This window comes from Pezoporus flaviventris, unplaced genomic scaffold (genome assembly GCF_033815535.1).
Source record: "Pezoporus flaviventris isolate CSIRO_AGI_PZ_B2104156 unplaced genomic scaffold, CSIRO_AGI_Pfla_v1 ptg000140l, whole genome shotgun sequence".
NCBI lineage: Eukaryota > Metazoa > Chordata > Aves > Psittaciformes > Psittacidae > Pezoporus > Pezoporus flaviventris.
This window is the reverse complement of record NW_026892688.1, coordinates 735,427-758,568: the sequence shown is the minus strand read 5'-3', so window position 1 is coordinate 758,568 and position 23,142 is coordinate 735,427. Positions and strand designations below refer to the sequence as shown.

Here is a 23,142-nt window from a genome sequence, read left to right as displayed (position 1 = left end):
AATATAAAAGCTACAGAGTATCTATATTAACTCTTGCATAAACTAATGTAACCATGTAAAAAAAAAACCCAAAACTTACAGAGGGTGAAGCTTATTTACAGTATCATCATCTTGAGTTCTCTGAAGGTCAGAACGGATTTTTCTGACTAGAGGAGTGCAGTAACCTTTGGCAATCTCTAGTTTCTCAGCCTTAGAAATGCCGTATTCCTGTAAGAATGTAAGAACAAACTGACTTTTAAAATTCAGTTAAAGATTAAAATGCCTTTCCTGCTCAAAGGCTTGTGTAATAAATTTGATTAGTCATCTACTTGCCCTGGCTGCAAACTGTTTTGCTTAACATTTTTATTACACTTGATTAGTGACACCCCTTCAAGTAACAAGCAGTTTGCCTTTTTGCTGTTTGATTTGACACTTTTTTTACTAAGACACAGAAACAGGTTTTTCATTCACTAGTTAAAACCACAAAAGTGGATTCACTTTCTGGTATGATGGAACTCTCTTAAACAGAACATCTAGGGAATTATTCCTCCTCCCTGTGAGCTTCATGCTCTGTGCTGCACATAATATGAAAGTGCTCACAGAATTTTGATTGATCTGGTTACCCTAGAAGGCAAAAGAAGTACTTTCCCTTTGCATTTTGTAGGCTTATTAAGTTTTTTTCTGTTTGTCTTTCTTCACTATGTCCTCATTTTTACCCACTCCAACACTCTATTCAAAATTTAAGCTTAGCAGGTCTCCGTAACACAACACATTCTTTACTGCATTATTCTTTTTGTCCTCTTTGCTGTCAGGGAGCTTGAGAGATGGGGGAGCTCGAGAGATGAGGAGAGGAAGAAGTTCCCTCACTTGCTCTGTAAAAGCTGTGTAAAACTTGGATAATATCTCTCTTACAACAGTGCTCTGTAACTACAGGGGCACCTGGGGAAAGCTTTAGTCTGTTCTATCCTATTATCACAAAACAATTCTATGCCCTGCAGCCTACAATGTTTTAGAGATAATCTCCGTTTAACAGCCTGTAGTATATGGAAGTTTAACTGGCCTGCTTCTGGCCTGAAATTCTAGGAAAATTAATGTGCACGCTTTTATCAAGGAGTGTTACCATTCTGAAGCAGCAGAATGGCCTTTTAAAATTCAAATTACTTAAAACAAAGTGAAATTAGATAGATTAGGATTAACTCATTTGCAATGAGTCTTGAAATTTCTAAAAGCAGAAAGAATGAAATTAAATGTATTTTCAGAATACACTATTGTTCACAAGGACAGCACTTAAGTCTATGAAGAATGGCTCAGATGAACCACTTTCTTCTAATACACTGCATTAAAAGAGGCCAACATTTTCAGAGCTAAAATTGCTAAGAAAAAAAGAAAACCACTTTGAACACATCTTGTGAATTATGAATCAGATCTGTCTTAGAAAAATAATCAGCTTGCTAGCAGAAAATAAGACATAATGTTAAAGGCTTCTATTACTACAACATACAGGAAACTTCAATACAAAAGAGAGAGCAGACATTTTCACAAAATTTGAAAAAGCATTTACTCTGCAATTTATTTTATTTAATAACTGAAAATGCTTACCTGAGGGATCACGATGTCAGCCAAAGCCTTTGAAAGCCTGTATAATTCCATTGTGTTTTCTAATTTCAATGAGCCATTGTGCTGCACATCATATTTTATACAGTCATAAATATCAGGAATTTTGCTAATATCGTATCTTCCATTTTTTGTTTTAAAGTCTTTTTCGAGCTTGGACCACCTGCGCAGCATTAGTTCTAGTGTCTCACTGTGGTACAGCTGAATATCTGCACAGACACATATCTCATAATTAAAGGCCATCAAACAAAAGGGAAATTTTAATCATGTTAGTTATAGTTGAATACAGAGGGATAAAAAGGATCAAATATGTTTTTGAGCAGAGGGAACAGATGTGCATATAGTTCATTTTTACTACTGAAAGCATCACAGTCGCATGGCTACATCAAGATAGTGGAAAGCTTATCTGCAGAAGTGCACCACTGGCCCTTTAAGCAAAGCTTACAGCACAAATAGCATGTCCTACAGCACAGATAACATAAAAATATATTAAAAAGCAACCACAAAAAGTTGTAAGAAAATTTTCGGAGGGAGGAAAAGGAGCAAGACAATGTCTCTGTTTAATAACAGATCATGCATCCCATTTGTTTGTCCCTCCTGCGTGTGGTAACAGCAAAAGTCAAGAGAAGGTAAAAAGAACAGATTATCTCCATCCCAGGGCAGAGGATTAGATCAAATAGGCAAAACCCACTGATGCTATGCTTAGGTGACACTTGTCCTGCTCAGCCTCAGAACAGAAGTTGTTTGCATACTATACACTGCAGATAACACTGTCTGCAAATACTCCAGTACTTAGCTAGTACCAAAAAAGCACTGTGGTCACTTCCAGCTCTGGTCTTCCTGCATCACATTTTACTGCATCACATTATTGCCTGGTTCACCACACTTTATATTGAGCATCATTCTATGCAATACTACCATGCATCATACATCAAGCAACATATTTTCAGCAAAGATATTTAAATATAAAAATGTACCCATATAACTTAGCTTTAGTACCATCTACTTTTTTTTTTGTGGACTGCCGAGTTTCAAATAATTAAGACAAGAATTTCTGCAAACATTTGAGGACTAGCTTGAACTTCTGAGCAGCACAAAGAGCCCTTACCTGCAATGAGATCACATGTTCCTCCTGCTTTTTACTTTAAAATGGTGCATATGGAATCAGACTGAAAATCCCTATGCCATTGTTGATTAAGGTTCTGCTAAGAGCAAGTTTAATTATGAAAAGTTATGTTACAATTCTCTCAGGTGTAAGCAAGAGAAACTAAATACAAGTACAAAAATGTTTAAGTACCTGCAGACTTTGGATCTTCCATTCTTTGCCTGATTTGAGAAGTCAGACTCTGGATCAAGGAATAGACCGTGTCACATGTCTTTACAGGATTTTTAATAAGCTGCATTGATTTAATCAGTGAGACGCTTCCAGATGGAGTAAGCTGCAATTTGAGATAAACACAAAATGACGTAAACAAACTATCTAGATTTGAAAGAACTGGGGAGATAAGATGGAATATACTAAAGATTCCAAGTACTGGAGAAAAAGTATTCAAGCAAGCTGCTGTTAATTTCTGAACCCATCTCTGAATTATCTACTCCCTTTAAGGCATCAAGGAAACAAACACAAGCACAAACAAAAAGAAACCCTTTAAATTTACATATACCAAGAACATATGATATATCTCTCAGAACTGACTTAATTTTAGAAATTTTAGAGCTATCAAGTTGGGCGTTACCAAAACAATACAGATAATATCCACACGTAAAGTGAGGCTTAGCCTCATTTTTGAAGAAAAGTCTGCATAAACCAAAGCAAGAAAACAATTATAGTAAACAATAATTAATATACATAACACAAATACATATCTGCACTTACCTCTGTTTCCTCAAATGCACAGGATAATTTGGATATGGAAAACTTCTGCTCTCTACCTAATAGTAACTAGTTCCTGCCGCCCTATTATGACCAAGTAAATGAATGGGAAAGGTGCTGTGGCACAGAAAAAGAAAATAAAAATAGCAAAAAAACCCTGTTTTCACAAATTTCAAGTAAGTTAAAAAAAAAAAAAAATTATCACTTCATAATCCCAGAGGTTAGTTACTTTCAGTAACTGTCTTTGAAGAGTATGCTCTATTCATTCCAGTGACATTTCAAACCCCCTTATATTTATACAGCAAAAAGAACGGGAGAAATAAACAAATCCTTGAAAACCCATACCCTTTCACTTTTTCCAAGTACTGCTGAATCCACTGCTGGCAGTGGTTTGGATGATACTTTTCATACACACGTTTAAACAAATCCCATACAGTACATGGAAGATAGTAAAATTATTTTTCAGTAACTTGGTCTCAATACATTTTCAGAAATAGCAGTTTAAGCTTAAACCTCATTTGAGGACTTGTATTTCGTTATTATACCAGAGTAAGAGCAGCTGAAAGAAAGAGAAGTTTCTTAACATAACAAACATTACTCACGTTTAAAACCAAGAACAATCATGCTCTGCACTAAGTCAGAATAAACTCTATTAATTTGCACTAATTTAGCACATTAATTAGACATCTTCTTTCACTGATTATAAAGTGTCCTACTGGTTTTCAGCATCTTAGTATTCCTTGAGTTAAAAAAAAGGCTTTGTAGCAGATTAAACACTGAAACAACTGCAGTAGCCAGGCATTAATATATTTTGTAATACCGCACACTGTCGAAGTAAAAACAACAGAAAGTGAAAACAATATAGTCTTGTTTCTTGAATAATTAAAATATTTTTAATGGAAAAAGTAGGTTTTAATAATTATTTTAATGAAAAATATTTATGAATGAGGTCTCTATCTACTCCTATTTAAAAGTTTGCAGCTATTACTCAAATGGCAAAACAGCTCAAAATATCTAATATCACAATCGGTACAGCTTCCTTTGTAGTTCAAACTATTTCCAAGCACACAAGTATTTTTTCAAAATAGATACAAAATATCACTGCTCATTACTTTCACACAAGAATTCGCATGGCCATGCTAACCTTATCATAGTCATCAGCAGTAAATTCTCTGTCTCTCTGGAGAATTTCATGGAGTCTTGCTTTAACACGATGCTGACAGCTGCTTAAAGAATCACTGTCACTGTCCAGCAGACCATTCATATTAGCACTTTTTACCATCTGGACAAGAATAGGAGTCAGCTCTCCCTCTAGGGCCAGCAGTCCCTGAAGCAAGTAATACAATTAATCAGGCAAACAGATGAAAATGAAAATGTAACAGTATCTTAAAAATCCACCAGATTTAAATTCAAGATTATCTAACCCATAGGCATGTGATACAAACAGGGACTTGGCAGATAATGCAGATTATTTGCATAGAAATGCCCCCCAAAACACTGCTTTGCTGTGCAGGATTGCTACAGTTGGTGAAACAGTGATGGTGACATGTCATAAAACATGCTCCCCAGCATATTAGCAGTGCCAACACTCTTTCTGCGAGGTGACAGCTGTTCAGGTTGCTGGATGTACATGGTGCCTTCTCCCTGAGGCTGGGAGCAGCAGCAGCCTGACCTGTGGGGGACCTGCTCCTGCTCAAGGTATTGAGTCACCAGGTAGGAGCTATCAGAAGAGTCAGCCACCTGAACAGCATCTGGGAGGATAAATGGGAAATAGACAGGGTTTTTGCAGAGACCCTACAAAGACAAAACCCCAAACTTGGTGTGGCACAGAAAGACAATCAAAGGCTGAGTTGAACAAGAGGTGAACGGAGACTTCCAAAATGGAGAAGGCTGGAAACTTCTGTGACTTTTCTGGCAACAGAAGGGCTCTGGGATAATGAAGGAAATGGGGTGGTATCTGCTCAAGCCTGCTGACCACTGAGAAAGCAGGACAGATGGCTGGAATACTTTTGCGCCAACACATGCAGCATGAAAACAGAAAGAAAGAAGTCTGAACACTGGCAGAGCTTTAAATTTATTCAGATTACAGACATGTGGTTGTATAGTTAACACGAACAGAGTTTTGACTGGGCCTTTTTATAAGAGTAAGTAGCAAAAGGACAAGGGAGTATGCTTTAACCTGACAAAGGGGAGATTAAGATGAAATCTTAGGAAGAAGTTCTTCCTTGTGAGGGTGGAGAGGCCCTGGCACAGGTTGCCCAGAGAAGCTGTGGCTGCCCCATCCCTGGCAGTGTTCAAGGCCAGGCTGGAGATGGCTTGGAGCAACCTGGTCTAGTGGAAGGTGTCCCTTCCCCTTGGCAGGGGGTTGGAACTAGATGAGCTGTAAGGTCCTCTCCAATCCAAATGCGTCTGTGATTCTGGAGGTTGCTACTGGAAAGGATTAAGGTATATTGCTAGGGCTGTATAATTAAAATCTGTCTGCAACTGCTCAAAGAACTTAACATGCTTGATACATTAATTGTCTACTTCTTCACATTGAATAAATACTCCTTGAAAAAAAAACCTCAACAAAAAATAACTCTCCCCAAAAACCCAAATAAAAACACCACAACGTTTCTTTTAAAACCAAAGCCTCATTACACACTGTGGACTCTAATAATCCATAAATCTCTCCTAATCTTCAAAAGTGAAAACAAACTTGAAAACATAATTTTTAAAATTGAAAATACAACTTCACACTGTACCTTTGCAAAAGCTGCTGCAGTCATCTGGACTCGTCCCTCATCAGAAGCGTAGATCTTGAGATCGTGTCGGTAAGTGCTATGTAATCTAAGTAAACCACATCCAGGAAATCCAGCATAATCTCCTACCAAACAAACATTTTGCTCACTCTCATTTTGCACTTAATTATCTTCAAAGGTGTATATGCCATTCTTTTTCCTTTTTTTTTTGTTGCCATTGTTTTTTTTTTACCTTGTCCACCAGGATACATACACCTGAAAGCCCTTCCAAGCTCCTCTGCTTGAACCCTGCCTGCAGGGGTCAATTCTCCTCCCCATTTTAAAACCAGAAGCAGGGATGGCTCATTTCTTCTATTATCTAATTGTAGACAGAGAAAGGAGTTAAGTAGTAAAGTATATTCCTTTTTTTTTTTTTTTGCAAATGACAAAAAATATTCAAACTATGGACTTCAGTAAAAGATTGAGTCAACATTATGAATATTTAACAGCGTTCTAACATTAAGAAAATATTAAACTGGAGAACTAAATGGGCAGTTAGAGAAACCTGAAGTAGCTAAACTACAGAAAAAAATATAATAAAATATACTTAGCATGAAATCTGAAGCAAAAAGTAAATTGGGACAGGAAAAGTAAACCAAATTAGATATTAAATACCCTACATTTATTTCAGTCAATAATCACGGGGCAAAGTTAAGAAAAGTTTATAAAAGTTTTAAAGACAGTAAATGTTGAGTCATATTTTCTCTTCTCTGACCCAAACCACTGTTTTCTGGTGAATGACTGAGTCTTCTTTTCACCCTACTTTTCTGTTACAAAAAAGTAGTGTTAGAAGACAAATTTACTACAGTTTTAGCTATACAATTCAAGAGGCTCTGTCAATATCTGCCAATAAGAAATAACATTAATTGAAAATATATTCCTTTTTCTGACCATCAAGATGTCTTATACCACTAGTCCATGACTATTTAAATGCACACGATATTAAGTAATTAGGTACAAAAGTAATACAATACCTTCTTCTTCACTGGAAGTCTTTGGGCAGCCATGAGGAAGATACGTCAACTGAACTTTGCGATTTATTCCTGAAAAATGCCCATACCTGACGTAGGAAAATGAGAAGGAAATAGGCAGAGAAACATTTTACACATTTTCCTCCAGAACTGCTATGCTCCTGTAACCAGATATGCTGGTCACCGATCTGTGCATTTGACCACCATTTACTGAAGCAGCAATTAAAAAATAAACCTAACTCAACAAGCACAGTAAGACTACAGAAGAATCCATCATTCTGTAATAAGACATTTAAAAAATGCCATCTACTACTTTTTTCATGACACTGAACATCAAACGAAAAAAAAAGGGGGGGAAAAAGGAAAAAAAAGAAGATAAAAAAGGGGAAAGGGATAGGCAGGACAAAAAAAGGAAAGGAGGGGGGGAAGGAAAAGGAAAGGAGGCAACAGCACTTACAGATTACATGAGTAATTTATTCAGATCCACAACCACAGTAGCTATGACTATCCAGAATCTGATCTGGCAGTACAGATGGCTACTATTTTGTCAGCCAATAATTAAATTCTCAAGCAGAACTCATAAATTTCAATAACTGCCTTTGCCCTGATTTTCATTTTTTTAAAATGAAAGTTACCTACTACCATTTAGAACTCTGAGCCCCTGATCTTTTACACACCTTGAAGCCTTAGGGTTTGGGGTTTTAATTAGTAAATATTAATATACAAATATTAAATATTAATATATAAAACCTTATTTATTTGGAATCCACCAAGTCTGCTTTAAGTACACAGTGAAAGTTCCTATTGGCTTCACCAGACTTCATGTCACACACTGCAAGAAGCAGACCCTGCACTTAAATACTTTCATTTCAAAAACATGCAAGTGGATAAAATCTGAGATGAAAAAAGCAACATTTCACGCAGAATGAATACTTAGATACTAGATAAAGCAATACATTCAGTTAAGAAGATAAGGAGAAAACAGATGTTTCACTTCTTCATAATGTCAGACAGGACATCCTTCCTCTTCATAACCCTTGTGCTTGAATTAATATATCACTGCATACTTGATAACCATTGCAATGCAAGCACTAACTGGTCTAAAAGCTCAAAATAGCTGATGCAACTTTGTTGCTATGAAGCCTGAAAAATTAAACACTTACATTTCTAACACAGTCTTTAGCTGTTCAAGTTTTGCTTTACTTTCTTCAATTTCAGAATCGTTGTTCTGTCCAAGTTCTACAAGGAGTTGTCTTGCTATATCAAGCACTTCCTAAAGAAACAAAACACAGGATTTACTTAAATGATTTTCTATTTATAAAATACCCCTGCAAGAAAACAAAGACAAACTTGCCTGCAACTGTTTTGGTTTTTTCAGTTTTAGTTTTCCAGATTTATATCCATCACATTTTTCAAAAAGATCAAAAAACCTTTAAGAGAAAGAATACTGATTAAAAAACACAGCTAGGAAGTTAAAATATTACTTGAACAAGTGGCTCTTAAACTTAATAGTGGTCTGAAATTGGCACCTTTACATTATTTGAAAAGCATGCTAAAATCTGCCCTCCAGGTCAAACCAACCTTTATTCACATCCTATTTCCCAATAACGTCTGCAATACATTAGAGAGATAAGAGCACTTAAAATGTTCTTTTATTGCTCTGCTAAGTGCTAAAAAAAATATATATATATTCTTCATAGCAAATGACATAATATTCTAATATATAGCTATGTAAATTTCTAATCTTCAAGAATGTTCCTGAACAGAATCAAAAATATGAGATGAGCAGTCCTACACTTTTACAGCATGCACCTCTGAATGCAAGAATCTAGTCCCAAGACAAATAATTACTAATTACTTTTTTACTGAAATTGCATCTAATTCCAGGACAATTATATTAGGCACTTTAGGAATCCTAACATAAAGATGCTATCTACCAGAAACTGAGAGCCATCAATCTTTTAGAAAACTAAAAGTCAAAAAGGAAGTACAGCAGATGGCAGCTCAAACAAGCACAGTTATGATAAAAAAAGGCAGACGTCAATCATATGGTGAACCAGAAATATTCTCTGCTGCATCTGTAGAGACAAATGTATTTTTATCAATAACACACAGGATTGTTCACATGGCACAGCATGTGATGAAGGAAGTCTGCATGAGTAATTTGTGAGTCCTGTTAGAAAGAGAGGTGCATACTGGTTAATTAGCTGCAACGTAAGTTAGATTTAAACCAAAACAAAACCAACTTGTAAGATGCAACCCCTGCTCAATTCTTTGCTTGCACATCCACAAGAAGTGAGCTGGGCTCTAAAGCATCCAAACTAATTTTTACAAAGATTCTCCTTACCTCTGATGTTTCACTTCCATTTTCATCTTTTGTTTTGGTGTTCGGTCCCCATGGCGTATTACAGCTATAACACATCTAAGCTCCATCCTGCAATTTCAAGAGTTACATTTCACATGAGGGTCTTGTATTTAGTACTAAAACCACCACAAATTAAGACAATTGACAAAGTCATAGTTAACATGACATAATTACAGAAACGATGGAAGAATATGCAAGAATATAAGGTTAACTGAAAATGATGTAAGGTATAAAATATAAATACTGATTTTAAGACTCGGGTAACTATGGAAATATCTATTTTAAGTAGTTTTCAAAGCAACAATTTGAGGTTCATTAAATGAGAAAGCATGTTTATTAGAAGCACATATTAAGCTGGCGTTGGAACAATGATTAGCAGTGAAGACGCTATGCATAAGAGACACTACACTTGAAAATCTGCTGTTCTATACTCAGCTTGACTAAGGGTCAGAAACTGACTGCTGGCATAGCAATTGTGATTCCTTTCTTGTTTTCACCACACAAAATAAGCGTTCATAGGCCAAAGTGGGCACACCTTGTGAAGAGAAAAAAAATTCACACAAGTTACATTAGCAGTTTGCACAATCCAGATAGATTGACTATTTTCTTACATTGTTCCAGAGGTGGTTGGCACAATAGGAATGTCTTCAGCTTCCAAAGGAATTGACCATGGTATCTGAAACTGGGGAGCAAGTTCTCTCATTATGATATTTCTAAAGAAAGGGTTAAAAGAGAAAAAAAACAAGCCTAAGTTTAAAGCACAGCTTATACAACACATACAAACTCCAAACCAAATAGGTAATACAGACATGCATTTTTATCGATGTACTTTAAGAGTATTAGCAGTCACAAGTCTCTGAATTTATATTTTTCTTCTAACTGCATAATAAAAACCTACTTAAACAACAATTTAAAGCTACTACAACTGCTAAAGAGACAACATTAGCCTAATGTCCCTGGATTTGTAAGAAATCTTTTTTTGAATTCCAGTTCCTAAAATAGCTCCTTGGATCTGATTCAGTCTTGCTCATTTGAATATTCAGACACTTGAATCCATTACGTAACTAAAGTCCCTGGTAATCAGTAAGCCATTCTCGTCTGAGAGCAACTGGTATCTTTAGTGGCAATTACTCAAACATTTCTGCGTTAGAACTGGAAAAATAGGTATGATAACTCCAAAACTGCTTCCATCTACAGAAGGTTGTTAAATCTTGCTAATGTTCTGTTTTCCAAGTATTTCATCAAAATATACTGAACCTCAGATTAATATCTGTATAAGAAGCAGTAATATGGAGGAAAAAAAAAAAGTAACTCTCAAAGAGCATAAGCCAAAAATCTCTAAAAGGCTCAAAAAATGCTGCTGTCACTTAAAACTGCAATGTATAAAGTGTAACAAAATAAAGTGTAAAGAAGAAAAAAACCTTTTTTCAGACAATTCAGTAGCTACAACTGCAATAAAGAAAAATCAAAATGGGTATGAGAATTGTAACTAATTCAAAAAGTGGCATAAAACAACAGGAGTACAGTTGTTATATCTAGGATTTGAGCTTAGCTCTTCCTCCATTTAGTAAGATCCCAGAGCATTTGATAATACAGAAAGTCAGCTGTATCTCATTAGTATAATTTTACTGTAAAACCAGTTTAACTGGTCAAAATAGAACCAGCCTACTTTGGGGGCAAGGCTTCACTGGCGTAGAGATCACTACCCAATTCTGTATGATCCCTTGTTACACCTTTTTTTCCTTCCAGTAGCACAGAGAAGATGGTATGACAGAAGACACCTTGATACTATATCCATTTGGATTTACCAATATGAAATTCACAAATATAGAAGTACACACACAGCTTCAGATCAAGGGCAATGTATATTAATTTGGGCACATATTAAACAGCAGCAAGCCCAACCATCCAGTGGTGCTTCTCTACTTGGTGGGTAGGGAAGAAAGTTCTTAAAGCTCTATTTCAGTAATTAATCCAGCTTTTAAAATACTTATTCAGTTAGCTTTATGTATTCACAAAACACTCAGATATTTCATATGATTTTAGGAATAAGAAATTTAGTTAGGATTTATTATTATTTTTAATATTTGATATTTTTAATTCCTTACTTTAAGCAATATTTCAAAGAACTAATTTAGAAATAAGGAGTAAGGACATTACATATTTGTATTATATAATATATACGCAAGTTAATAGTACATTAAGTACAGTCACATATATATAGCAGAATTCAAAGACAAAACTCCTCAAATAAATCAGTAAAATCTTACCCCAGTATCTTAGCACAATCATCATAGTATTTCATAGAGTTTTTCACAAAACTGAAGCCATTCACATCGCAGACGTAGGACTGTCCATTAGCACGCAGCAAATCAAAGCCACAAACTGTTTGCTGGTTTTAAGAATAAAGTTTAAGTCATTGATCACCTTCCTTAGAACTTCTTATTCTAAACTAATTTTATATTTTAATATTGTATTAATCTGAAAACATGGCGAAATATGACAGATTTTATACTTGGTATCTTTTGCCAGTTCCATGTTAGGTTTGCTCATGCCATGCAGACATCTTCCTATTTTTAACTCTATCCCCAACTTGTTTTTTACCATTGCTACATATCCCTACCAATATCAGTATTAAAAGCCAAGCCTGCATGTGCCTAAACTTATCCTTTGAGATAGCATATGCAATGATAGGCCTACAAATTCCACATCTGACAGCTGTTTCCCCCTACACATATGGGTCACAGGCAGAAAACAACAAAATACTGATAAAAACATTTTTGTCCAAATTTAAATTTGACAGGATGATTTTGACATTGACATAATATTGACATAGTTAGGACAAAATATGCCACTTCAGCAGATTACTTTTTCAGATCCCCAAGCTGACTTTGCTAGATAACAGAGACTCACACCCTTGAGGCTTGAATGCCACCATAGTTACACACAGGTAATGAGACACACAGAAAGACAGCCTTTTAATAAGACATGTGAAAGGAGGACGAGAGATTGAATGAAATCTTGAACTAAGGAATCTTAAAACTATATAAAAATCAAAACTATCAAACACTTCAAATAAGGACCTGGTCATGCCAGTACCAAATTAACATTTAACTGGGCCCAATGTAAATACTAGGTAACAAAAGTTACAAAAATTTAACTACTGAAATCGTGTTTTGCTAACTGAGAAACCATTAACAAAATGTGTGAACATATGAATAGAACACATTGTGCGTTAGCAAAGCACAATAGCAACACGTGAATCCAGGAAACTTAAGCAACATAAGCAGCCCATCCAGAACTTTTTAATGCATTAAAGTAAGAATTCTTCTAGATAAAAAAAGGATGTGGAAGTTCAACTTTTCACCTTCCCAGGAGTTCTGCAGCAACTACCACGACTGACTCTGTGCTCTAAAACCCTATGGAAGTTTCATGCAATAAACAATTAATTAACACTAAATGTTTGATCAGATAGGAAAGTAATGAGCTTACTTTAAAGGCAAGGCATACTTTCCAAGCAATTAACTTCTCTCTTGCATTCAGGATGACTGGATACCTCACTTCTTTTCCTTCACTATCGCGTTCTACCTTGCCATCCAGAGCTGGAGACTTCCGGGCTTCAGCATGAGCATAATCTGGACCTACTGTGTACACCTTTATTGAAAAGCAGAAGCTCTTGGTTCAGTGTATTTCAATCATATTAGATATACGCATATATTTTGCCAAATTTACCTCAAATGCGGTAATGACTTCAAATGAAACTATCTGCTTTCATCGTTGAAAAGGTCACTCTGAAGTACCTTTTCCTCATTTATTGACTCATCATAAATTTCCCATTTATCCTATCATTTATTGACAAACTGGGATAAAGCAAGGGTAAACAGCTGGAGCACAGGTGAAGAAAAATAATAATTATAGAACTTGATTACTAAAACTGAATTTCTTAACTGTGATGGTACAGAGATAAAGAATAATATTTTCCTCTCATCTGCAGAACCTGAGAACAGGTTAATCTGAGAATTACTTCAGTTTATAGTTTGATTATGGAAATTGAGCTTCAGGACTAATTCTCTTAATTAAAAATATTTTCATATTTTAGACAGGACAAAATAAATACAAAGATGTGCCCAGTTTAAGCATTACAAGACAGAGGCTTAGGGCAACAACACAAGAGGGAGGTGGAGCTGCTGGAGCAAGTAAAGAGGAGGCCACGAAGGTGCTGTGAGGCTGGAGCAGCTCTGCTCTGGAGACAGGCTGAGGGCTGAGCTTGTTCAGCCTGGAGAAGGCTCCTTAAGGGGAGACCTTAGAGCAGCTCCCAGTGCCTAAAGGGGTGATAAAATCTGAAGAGGGGATTTTGGCAGGGCCTGTAGGGACAGAACAAGGGGAGTGGCTTTAACCTGACAGAGGAGAGACTGAGAAGAGCTCTTAGGCAGAAGTTCTTCTCTGTGTTTCTGGTGAGGCGCTGCCACAGGTTTCCCAGAGAAGCTGTGGCTGCCCCATCCCTGGCAGTGCTCAAGGCCAGGCTGGACAGGCTTGGAGCAACCTGGTCTAGTGGAAGGTGTCCCTGCCTGTGGCAGGGGGCTGGAACTGGATGAGTTTTAATGTTCCTTCTAGCCCAAACCATTCAATAATTCTGCGACTCTGTGTTTACACAGGACAGTATATGCTGCTCAAAGAACCTAATACAATACAAAAAAAGAGAAACAATGTGTTGGGTAATAAGCCTCTACCCCTTGACTCCTAACAACGTAAGCAAAGCTGCTCCAGATTACAAGTACTGTGTTTAGTTAGAGTAAAAATTATGTTCTTTACTTACGATCTGTACCAAAACTTCATTAGAAGTAATCCTTGACACAAAGCTATAATTTTATCTTTAAAACTGACAAGCTCTTGGAGGACTCAATTGTTCTAAATATAAGTAAGAACACAGAGTTGTCATACCTTCACATCAGTGCCATCTGTAGGCATGAATTCCTCATAAATATAGGAGCCTGTTTTTCTCACACTGCTTTCAGGGGAATAAACACTGCTTCTGCTGCCAATCTGAAATGAATATTTTTCTATTAATAAACTCATAGGCTTCTGCCTAAGAAACTTTAAAACTTCTTAAAATAACACACTTGTACTGAGAAAACCCTTCCTGTAACAAATGAAGCAAATAGGCTTTGCTAGTTCCCAAACAATTTTTGTAAGACTAAAAGTGCACTGATAGTGCACAGGCTTTTTACCTATAAGAATCTGCAGTGGCTGACAATCTGCTGCAAGGAATAAGGGTCTACATGTTTCCTTGACATAAGTCTGATCCATCACTGCTTCCACAAGCAGAACATGCCAAAACAGGTCCCAGGTAACATATGGATAGGTCAGACTTACTCTGCAATTATGTTAAGACATCTACAACTTTTTAATAGTTTAGTACAATAACCTCACCTTTCGAAAGAGCCTCTGGCTTCCACCTCCAGCAGACGTTGGATAATAAATGTAAACATTGTGGTCCTCAGCACTAACGGGCTTTTCTACAAAAGGCTTTTGGAAAATCTCTCCATTCACTTCCACATGATCTTCTCCCTCAATCAAGTTACATTCTGAAGAAACAGTGAAAACAACACAGTTTATACTGATAGAATGAAATGATTAAGAGACTTGGCTTAATTTTGTAGGTTGAAATAAAGAGACTGTATTACATTTTTGTTTCCTTGATTTGTTACTGACTGCACAAAGTGGTGATTGTGTGCTGAATATATCTGCAGTACCATGCCTATATTATGTTCCAGCATTTCTTTTGATTTCCTCAGACAGGAAATCATCTTTTAATGATGATTAAGCACAAGCTTGCATGGGCAGTATGCTTTTTCAACATGTTTTGAAGACAGGGGGTAAGGCTGTTTGTCTCTTTCTTCAGTGCCTTTCTGTGAAACATCAGGGAGATGGCAGATGGACAGTGAACATGGTGCAATGCCAGACACAACAGTACTTTTAATAGGTTGAGAACCACCTCCTACTGTCTGATGGATGCACCTTGCACAGAGGATTTGGTCCTCTTCATTACTGGTTGGCTACAAGGAGCAGCTTTCATTTGACTTTTGTAGCATAAACAAGTCCCTTTCCCCCTAGATTACGCAGACATTTTAACATAAAATCCCCACCTCTTATGAACTACACCACAGTAATACTTCTATTGTTTTTAATTTTTCTTCTTAGTTTTGTGTCTTGACCTGTCATTGTAATCTTCTATCGTTGATACAAATTTTCAGTTTAGTAGAAAAAGACATTAAGTTTCTTTTCAGGTACAAAAAAACTAATTACTGTTTATATTCAAGAGTGTATCATCTGCAGATCTGTCTAGACTAGGTTCCCCTGGTCTACAAGGGAAACAACAAAGGTGGTTGCTTGTACTTAGAAGGGAAAATATTCAATAGCCTAACTTGTTTCTGCCAATATTCCTTTCCTGAGTAAAATTACTAATTATTGTGGGTAATGCTGCTTTGTTTGGTGACATATTAGAATCTTAGTTTGAGTTTGGAAGCCCTAATATTCTAGTTGTTCTATGATGGCTGTAGGAGGACTGTGACCGCAGGCTTTGGAGTCACGCTTTTCAGATGCACACTTGTATTACCTGTGGCTGGGATGAAGTTAATTTTCTTCACAGAAGCTGGTCTGGTGCTATGTTTTGAATTTGTGACCAAAACAGTCTTGACATTTCGTTATTGCTGAACACTGCTTATACAGCCTCAAAGCCTTTTCTGTTTCACACACTGCCTCCAAAGCCAGACATAGGGCTAATCCACAATACTTTAAATGCTAGAGAAGCAAGCAACCTCTGCACGAATGAATTGTGTAGCAGGTGAAATTTAGCTTTCTGCTATGTATGTTCTCCAGTGGAAACAAGAAAGTGCTAATTGTTGATATTTTAGTCATCATTTTTTACCTTGGGGATTGTTTGGATCACGGTTCAGAACTGCATAGCGAGGAAGTAAAATGCCTTCAGCTTTAAGAATACCGTAAACTTCTCTCCTGTAAGAAAAGAACAAAGGTTGCACAATAATACAAATCCTGCCAGTGTTTGTATTTTACAGCCCATGAGTAAGGGAGGAGAAAAATACATACTTTTTTTTTTTTTTCTAAATCACACAGAGTAAGATTACATACATAATACCCATATGAATATAAAGCTTTAAGGGTCACTGACACAACTGTACCTTTGCAGTGATCTCATCAATACCAATAAAAATGTAGTTTGCTTTGCCAGTCCTCTCCAGTCTCCCACTGCAACAGCAATTTACACAAAATAATTTTCTTGTTAAAGGTGGTTACGAACATGAAGGGACAGCAACTGAAGGCATCCAAACCAGCAAGTCTGCTCACTGTTCAGAAGGCTCCAATGTTTATGTATTTTGCTTGCTATTGTTTTGTTAATATTTACTATGCATGACTGCAGCTCCAAAAAGAAAATTCACTTTGAGTAAGTACATGATCTTTGCATATGAAGAACTTGTACTAAGTATCCACTTAAGGGAAAAAAAGACCTGTAGTGAGTTACAAGAACTGTACAATGATAGGAGGTTGTACAGTTGCTACACATTTTAAAAAGTTTAAACCTTATTTGCTAAGCTTTAGACAAATGTATCACCAAATTCCTACCTTGACAAATCTACAGACAAATCAGTATAAAAGTGGAAAAAGAAAAAACATATAAATACATACCCCAGGAAACTATGCATACGGTAATGAAGGGTAACATTCACTGTAATTTTATTTAGACTACTGCACTATACATTGTAACTGCTGCTACGCAATAACGACAGATTTGTACAGTCTCCAACTTAAAAGTAGTTTGCTGCAAGTAATTAGTGTTACTTACCTGTCTTGTATGTGATACTGCATATTCAAGTCATTGATTATGAATGGCTTCCTGAGTTTTGCATAGGCAACTGCTTTGTCCAGTGGAAATCCTAAAATATTTATTACACCAAATAAATTAAAACTACAAGACACAACACCACTAAGAAGGCTGGAACCTTCATATCCAAGCTTTTTCCTTTTTTAGAGTACAACCAGAGATATAGCTTAAGTGGGAAGATGCTCCCTCAGCTATAGACATAACATCAGCTTAAGACAATCATGAGACTACAGCCTAATTTCAACACAGGCTGCCAAAAGTAGTGGTCCTGTCTCCAATTCCTTTCTCCTCTCTCCATGTCCTTCAATTCCACAGGGCCAGAACTTAGGCTTTTATTGCCTCTGCCTAGAAGTACAGCTTTTAGCTTCATCCAACAAAGATGTGCTATATCTTTGCTTTACAGCCCAGACCCACAAAACCTCCTAGATATTAGCACAGATGCATGAACAAGTGGCCAGAGACCCAGCACTCCTACTGAGAAAGTAGCATGCCATCACAGTTATTGGACCAAGTAAGTATTAGACCACTGTTTCCACTGGCTACATAAATATTTACCAATGAAATCGCTATCTTAAATACCACATCAGGCAGGACTGTCTCAAGCAATGAAAACAGTACAATTTAAAAAGTTTGTATTTTAAAAGTAAATCATATTATATTAAAAAAATTAATCACTTCCTAACAAAACCCAAAAAACTACAAGACAAAAAAAATACCCTCAAAATGGTTAAAGTATTTAGATGTCAAAGGAAATTATGGTATCATTAGCAGATTTACCTTTAGAATGAAAAGAAATGAGACAGTCGCATAAAGGCCACTTTTCTACTGGCTCATTCAAAATAACATCTTCTTCAAATATTATCACAGTTATGTACTTAAACATGGAGAGGCGTTCAAGAATTTCTTTCATTGGTTTGGACTTGGACTTTTTAGCCATTGAACATATCCCAACTGCAATTTGTCTTTCCGGTGGCTGAAGGCAGTGGGGAGGAAAGCAATTATTAAGTTTTCTCAGAACACAACAGGGTTTTTGCAGCCCAGTACTAGATATGATAGTTTCTGTTAAAATTCATGCACTACCTTCAGTTTAATATTTAATTGGGTAAATTGCTAGCAGGTAATAAAATGCAGCGTGACAGCATGCCACAGTGCATTCTTATAAAAAATACCTCAAAAAATGAAACTATTCAATTGCTCTACACTACTTCTTGTGAGTATTGTATCAGGAAAAAAATACACAACATCAACATCTAAGTCAGAAATGTCAAATCTGAATACTTATGGCTTATTCTGAAATAATCCAACAATTCATTTTTAACCTATTTAATTTTTCTATATCTACTTAATAGCCACAAGACTGCTCATCTTTTTACATAGTATTACAAGTAAGATATGAAAAAACTAGTAAACCAGAGAACACTATTCTATATTTAAGCTATTTTTTGCATAGATAGTTTCACTTTTCTTTTGTACAGTCTGTATTTTCTTTCCTATTATAAGCCTTGAAAAAAATTTCTTCTCAGTGGTGTCCATTAGCGCAACAGCATTTGTTTAAGAAGAAACAAACCCACCTCCCGACAATCCTTCATTTCATTTTAAGTGTTCTTTTAAACAGAAATGATAATTTTGCATTACTTCTCTGCATTTCCAAGTTACTTTTAATCATGAAGTGTTTTACTAACACTCACCCGCATTTAATTTTTTTAGACATGCCTGCCATCAGTAAAAATTTAATCTGACTATTCCTAAAGTGAAACGATACAGACTAAAAGAAAAGCAAAACACATCTACAAAAATTACATGACAACTCATGCATAACTAAAAATTGGTAAGCATAGTGCTAAAATACAATTCATAACACTCTGCAAGGATAAGAAACTAAGGCATTAGTTAATTTAGCATGCACTTTCTATACGCCAGGACAGAAGAAGAATGAAAATACAGCAGATCTTAATGAAAACAACAGCAAGATGAAATAAGAAATGTTGAGTTTGTTTAAACAGAAACATCAAAAGTTAACTTTGCAGCAATTGACAACACACACAGAAGAAAATCTTGATCATTTTTTGCTACTAATTATCCAAATAAATAAAATTAAGGCTTATGCCATCAAGTTTATTCACAGAATCCAAATCAAATCTGCAAAGCTGGCATGCCCTGAAACTCTGTATTAAGGTAAAGCACATCTACTTCAAAGTTCACAGTATACTTACTTTTCAAATGTGCTGCATTTCCAAACATAACTTACAGATTATTATCTGAATATGAACAGTTTTCCAATTTAGAACACCTTAGATTTTTGTGATTTAATGCCATTTCAAAGTAAAATAATGCTAGACAACACACAGAATAGTACACACATGCTCCAACAGTACATACAGAGTCATACTCTTCCTCCTCTTCTTCCCCATGGTCATAGAACTGCTCATAATCTGACGATCTGCCTGAATCCAGTAATCCTTCTCCATCTTCTCCACCCACAAAGAATCTAGGAGGATCATTCTCTGTTGCGTGAACAGACATGGTTTAAAGATCTAGAGAGATCTATGTAGAAACTGCAGCCACTTTGGCAGTGGAGATACTACTGGGCATGTTTCCCACTGACTCAGGAATACAAAAGTTCCCTGCTCTTTAATGTTGCTTGTGCAGCTTCGCCACTGTGATGTTGTCTGCCAGACGCCGTTTAACTGTTATCATCTGCTCATTATTGGTTTGAGTTGCTGCTCCAAGAAACTAACAACAGGCTACTGCTTCCCTGAGACGACAGAACTTTTTAACCTAAGACAAATATTAAAAAAAGAAAGAAAAACCACACTTAGTAAAGGCACATAAAAATTAAACCCTTCTCATTCAGAAAGTGTTTGCACATTTACATACCTCTGAGCAAAGCATCATAAGAAAACTCTGCATATTACACACAGTCTGCACTTTCACATTACACTTAGAGCAGGTGGAATAATTTCAAAGTATTTTCGAACTACTGATGCACAGTTTTTAGAAATAGACAATATAGCTCATGAAAGTCTGTCAAATGCATTTTTTCCCCTAACTTAAAAGAGTCACGTGAAAGTGAAGAGTATATTATACAAAACCCAACAAAACCCTTCTCTGATATATGTGATATTTAGCTCACCATCTCTGTCGCTATTTTTCCCCCAAAAGTTTCTGATCAAATGGCAATGGCAAGCAGACACAAATGTTAATGAAAACTATAAAGCCTCCATTAGGACTGTTCTTATATGGAAACCTCTTCTTTCAAAAACTGAGTGAATCCTCAGTGTGAAAGCAGGATGTATGTGCCAGCTTAATGTTTGCTCATTTACTTCCACCAAAGCATTGCTTTATTTTCACACTGAAAAACTAGTATTTACAGAGCTATGCACTGGCACTGCATTCTGTCAAAAGTAGTTCCAAGCACTACTGTACCAGTGAAACATATTGTACCCTTGCAACCAATTATTTGACCAAGTAACTTTTATACAGAAACAGGGACTCAGAGCTCAGTCTTCTGTTGCTTTAACTAGGTAACTGCTCTTGCTGTAAGTTGTGCATGGCTTTATACCTTTAATTATAATACATTATTGCTACTCAGAAAATTAATAAGCACTTACTTGTTTAGAAGTTCATTTGATCGACTGCTTTAGGTTGTTTATTAGTCAGATCATTATGTAAGCGCTACTCAACAATAATGTCTCAGCAGAATGAAATTTGTCTTTAAATGCCTGCCAAAATGACTTTGGCTGTCCTATGAACGAGGTGAAGCAACAGCAAATTCCCAATGGTGATTAACCATTCAGCTTACTGTGAAAGAGGATGGTAAACAGAACAAAAATTACCCAGAAAGAATCTGTCCTAAGTCAGAGAGCAGTAAGTTAAGCACAGGTAAACAACAGAACTGTTCCAGATCCAGAAACTCGAGGTGAGGTCCAGACAACAGGCACATATGGCACAGAAGATTAAAAAGATTCATTTCTTAAACATATTTGTTATGTATCTGCTTTCCCTCAATTCCACTAATGAAAAATTACTTTCCCTTAGAATATGAAAATGCAGCCACTTGTCCCTCAAGCAACAGGAACAAAAATGAAATTTCAAACATCTCATTCATCTTGCTCCCTTGAGAGTTAGAAATTCAGCATTAACATAAATCAGTCTTGTTTATGACAGGATGAAGAAAGCGAGCTTTACACATCCCATTTCTAGAAAGCTTCAGAAGGGCAGAGGTGATATAAGGAAAGCAAGTGCCTGGAAAACACAGGGTTAAAATACTTTTAACTTAACTTAGGTCTAAGATAGAGAACAATGTTTGTGCTGTAAGTCTGTGGTGTGGTAATAGAATTTAGTAGTCTTACTAACATGAGTGACCATCCTTCTAATGAGTGAATTATTTCTTACCATACTTCTAATTATCAGTTAGTTTGGAGACAGTGATTCCCGAACATCTGCTAGCTTTGGATACTCCTTGTCTGCCCATCCTGTTTTGCTTGTGATAAATTTTGTACGAAGGTCACACTGTTCTAAATCTTTGCCAGCCATCAGAAACTTACATATATGGCTGGTTTCAGCTAATTTTGTGATTACTGGGGCATCCAACTGTGCCAAAGGTGAAAAGTACACTGTGAGGAAGACTGCTTACTTTATCTTGAAGACCCCTGCCCACATAAGGAAGACTACTTATTTCATCTTGAAGACCCTTGCCCACGACCATCGGAGGGCAGTGCGCAAGCGCCCAAAAGGAAGAAACTTATGATAATGAGTACCTAAACTAATTGTAATATCCTCGCAGTTCTCTCTGGAACCTAATGAATAGGCATGTTTGTGTGTAATAAATATCTGCTTGCTTAACCCCTCGATGTGCAAGTTAGGAGGAAAGATCCCCCTTGTACCCAGGCCCGTAATACACATACCTGCTTTAACTCTTTGAGTTGTAGAGTCTGATTTCGTGCTTCAGAGGTTACTGCCAACATACACTGGCAACTAATACAGAACTTTAAAATGGTAGTAAAAAAAAACAAGCAAAAAAATAGTAAAGCCTGAAAATGAAGAGTTGCTCTTGCATCAGCTTCCCCTCCCACTACCCAAATTCTGTAAATTGGAAACAAGTCTCTTAACAGTTTTTTAAAACCTAAGTTTTTTTCATAAAGAAGGAAAAGAAATCACTTGAAACAGGCAAGCAGGAGGCCATGAAAAGAGATTTGTTAAGCTCTTTCCCCTACCTATTCCTGTAGTGCACTTTCTAGGAGCAGCAGCAGTTGCGAAACTTCTGTGCTATTAATGTCTACTTCTTTCATGAGTATCTCTGGCACTACCTGAATCTCTCAAACCTCAAGCGATTAGTTCTCAAAGAAAGTAGAAACCACATAACTAAAGACTGAAGAGAAAGCTCAACATATCTGTCTACAAATGACACAAAGATAGAACCTGACAAGATTAATTCCCTAATAATCCTATCTGAAACCTAGTGGTTTTCTACCCTCCTAACTCAAGAATCTGGAGAGTGCTGGTGTTATTGGTGGCAAGCAGACCTGCCAAGTGAAGCTCCACTTGCAAAAATAGACCTCGAGTCACAAAGTCTTGGAGTTAACAGCTAATTTTCTGTGAAATTACATTCACCCATCTGAAAGTGGAAGAATTGCTAGACTGCAACTCTGTCCTACTGT

The 23,142-nt window shown here is 36.4% G+C and overlaps 1 protein-coding gene across 8 annotated transcripts in view; it reads right to left on the bottom strand.

Annotated features, from left to right (window-relative positions):
• Positions 1-23,142, bottom strand: part of PPIP5K2 (diphosphoinositol pentakisphosphate kinase 2) — a 48,862-nt gene that overhangs the window by 16,655 nt on the left and 9,065 nt on the right. For 7 of the 8 annotated variants that reach the window (XM_061479042.1, XM_061479044.1, XM_061479046.1 and 4 more), the window contains exons 2-20: positions 19,862-20,260; positions 18,260-18,455; positions 17,444-17,534; positions 16,511-16,596; positions 15,013-15,167; positions 14,524-14,625; positions 13,075-13,236; positions 11,853-11,974; positions 10,194-10,295; positions 9,565-9,651; positions 8,568-8,647; positions 8,381-8,486; positions 7,221-7,306; positions 6,440-6,565; positions 6,211-6,332; positions 4,611-4,793; positions 2,891-3,032; positions 1,579-1,802; positions 80-207 (exon numbers count right to left, since the gene is read on the bottom strand). In XM_061479042.1, coding sequence (XP_061335026.1) covers positions 80-207; positions 1,579-1,802; positions 2,891-3,032; positions 4,611-4,793; positions 6,211-6,332; positions 6,440-6,565; positions 7,221-7,306; positions 8,381-8,486; positions 8,568-8,647; positions 9,565-9,651; positions 10,194-10,295; positions 11,853-11,974; positions 13,075-13,236; positions 14,524-14,625; positions 15,013-15,167; positions 16,511-16,596; positions 17,444-17,534; positions 18,260-18,455; positions 19,862-20,005 — 2,444 coding nt within the window. In that variant the 5' untranslated portion in view covers positions 20,006-20,260. Of the gene's footprint in view, positions 1-79; positions 208-1,578; positions 1,803-2,890; positions 3,033-4,610; positions 4,794-6,210; positions 6,333-6,439; positions 6,566-7,220; positions 7,307-8,380; positions 8,487-8,567; positions 8,648-9,564; positions 9,652-10,193; positions 10,296-11,852; positions 11,975-13,074; positions 13,237-14,523; positions 14,626-15,012; positions 15,168-16,510; positions 16,597-17,443; positions 17,535-18,259; positions 18,456-19,861; positions 20,261-23,142 lie in introns of those variants that run through there. The other variant, XM_061479049.1, reaches the window with a different exon arrangement.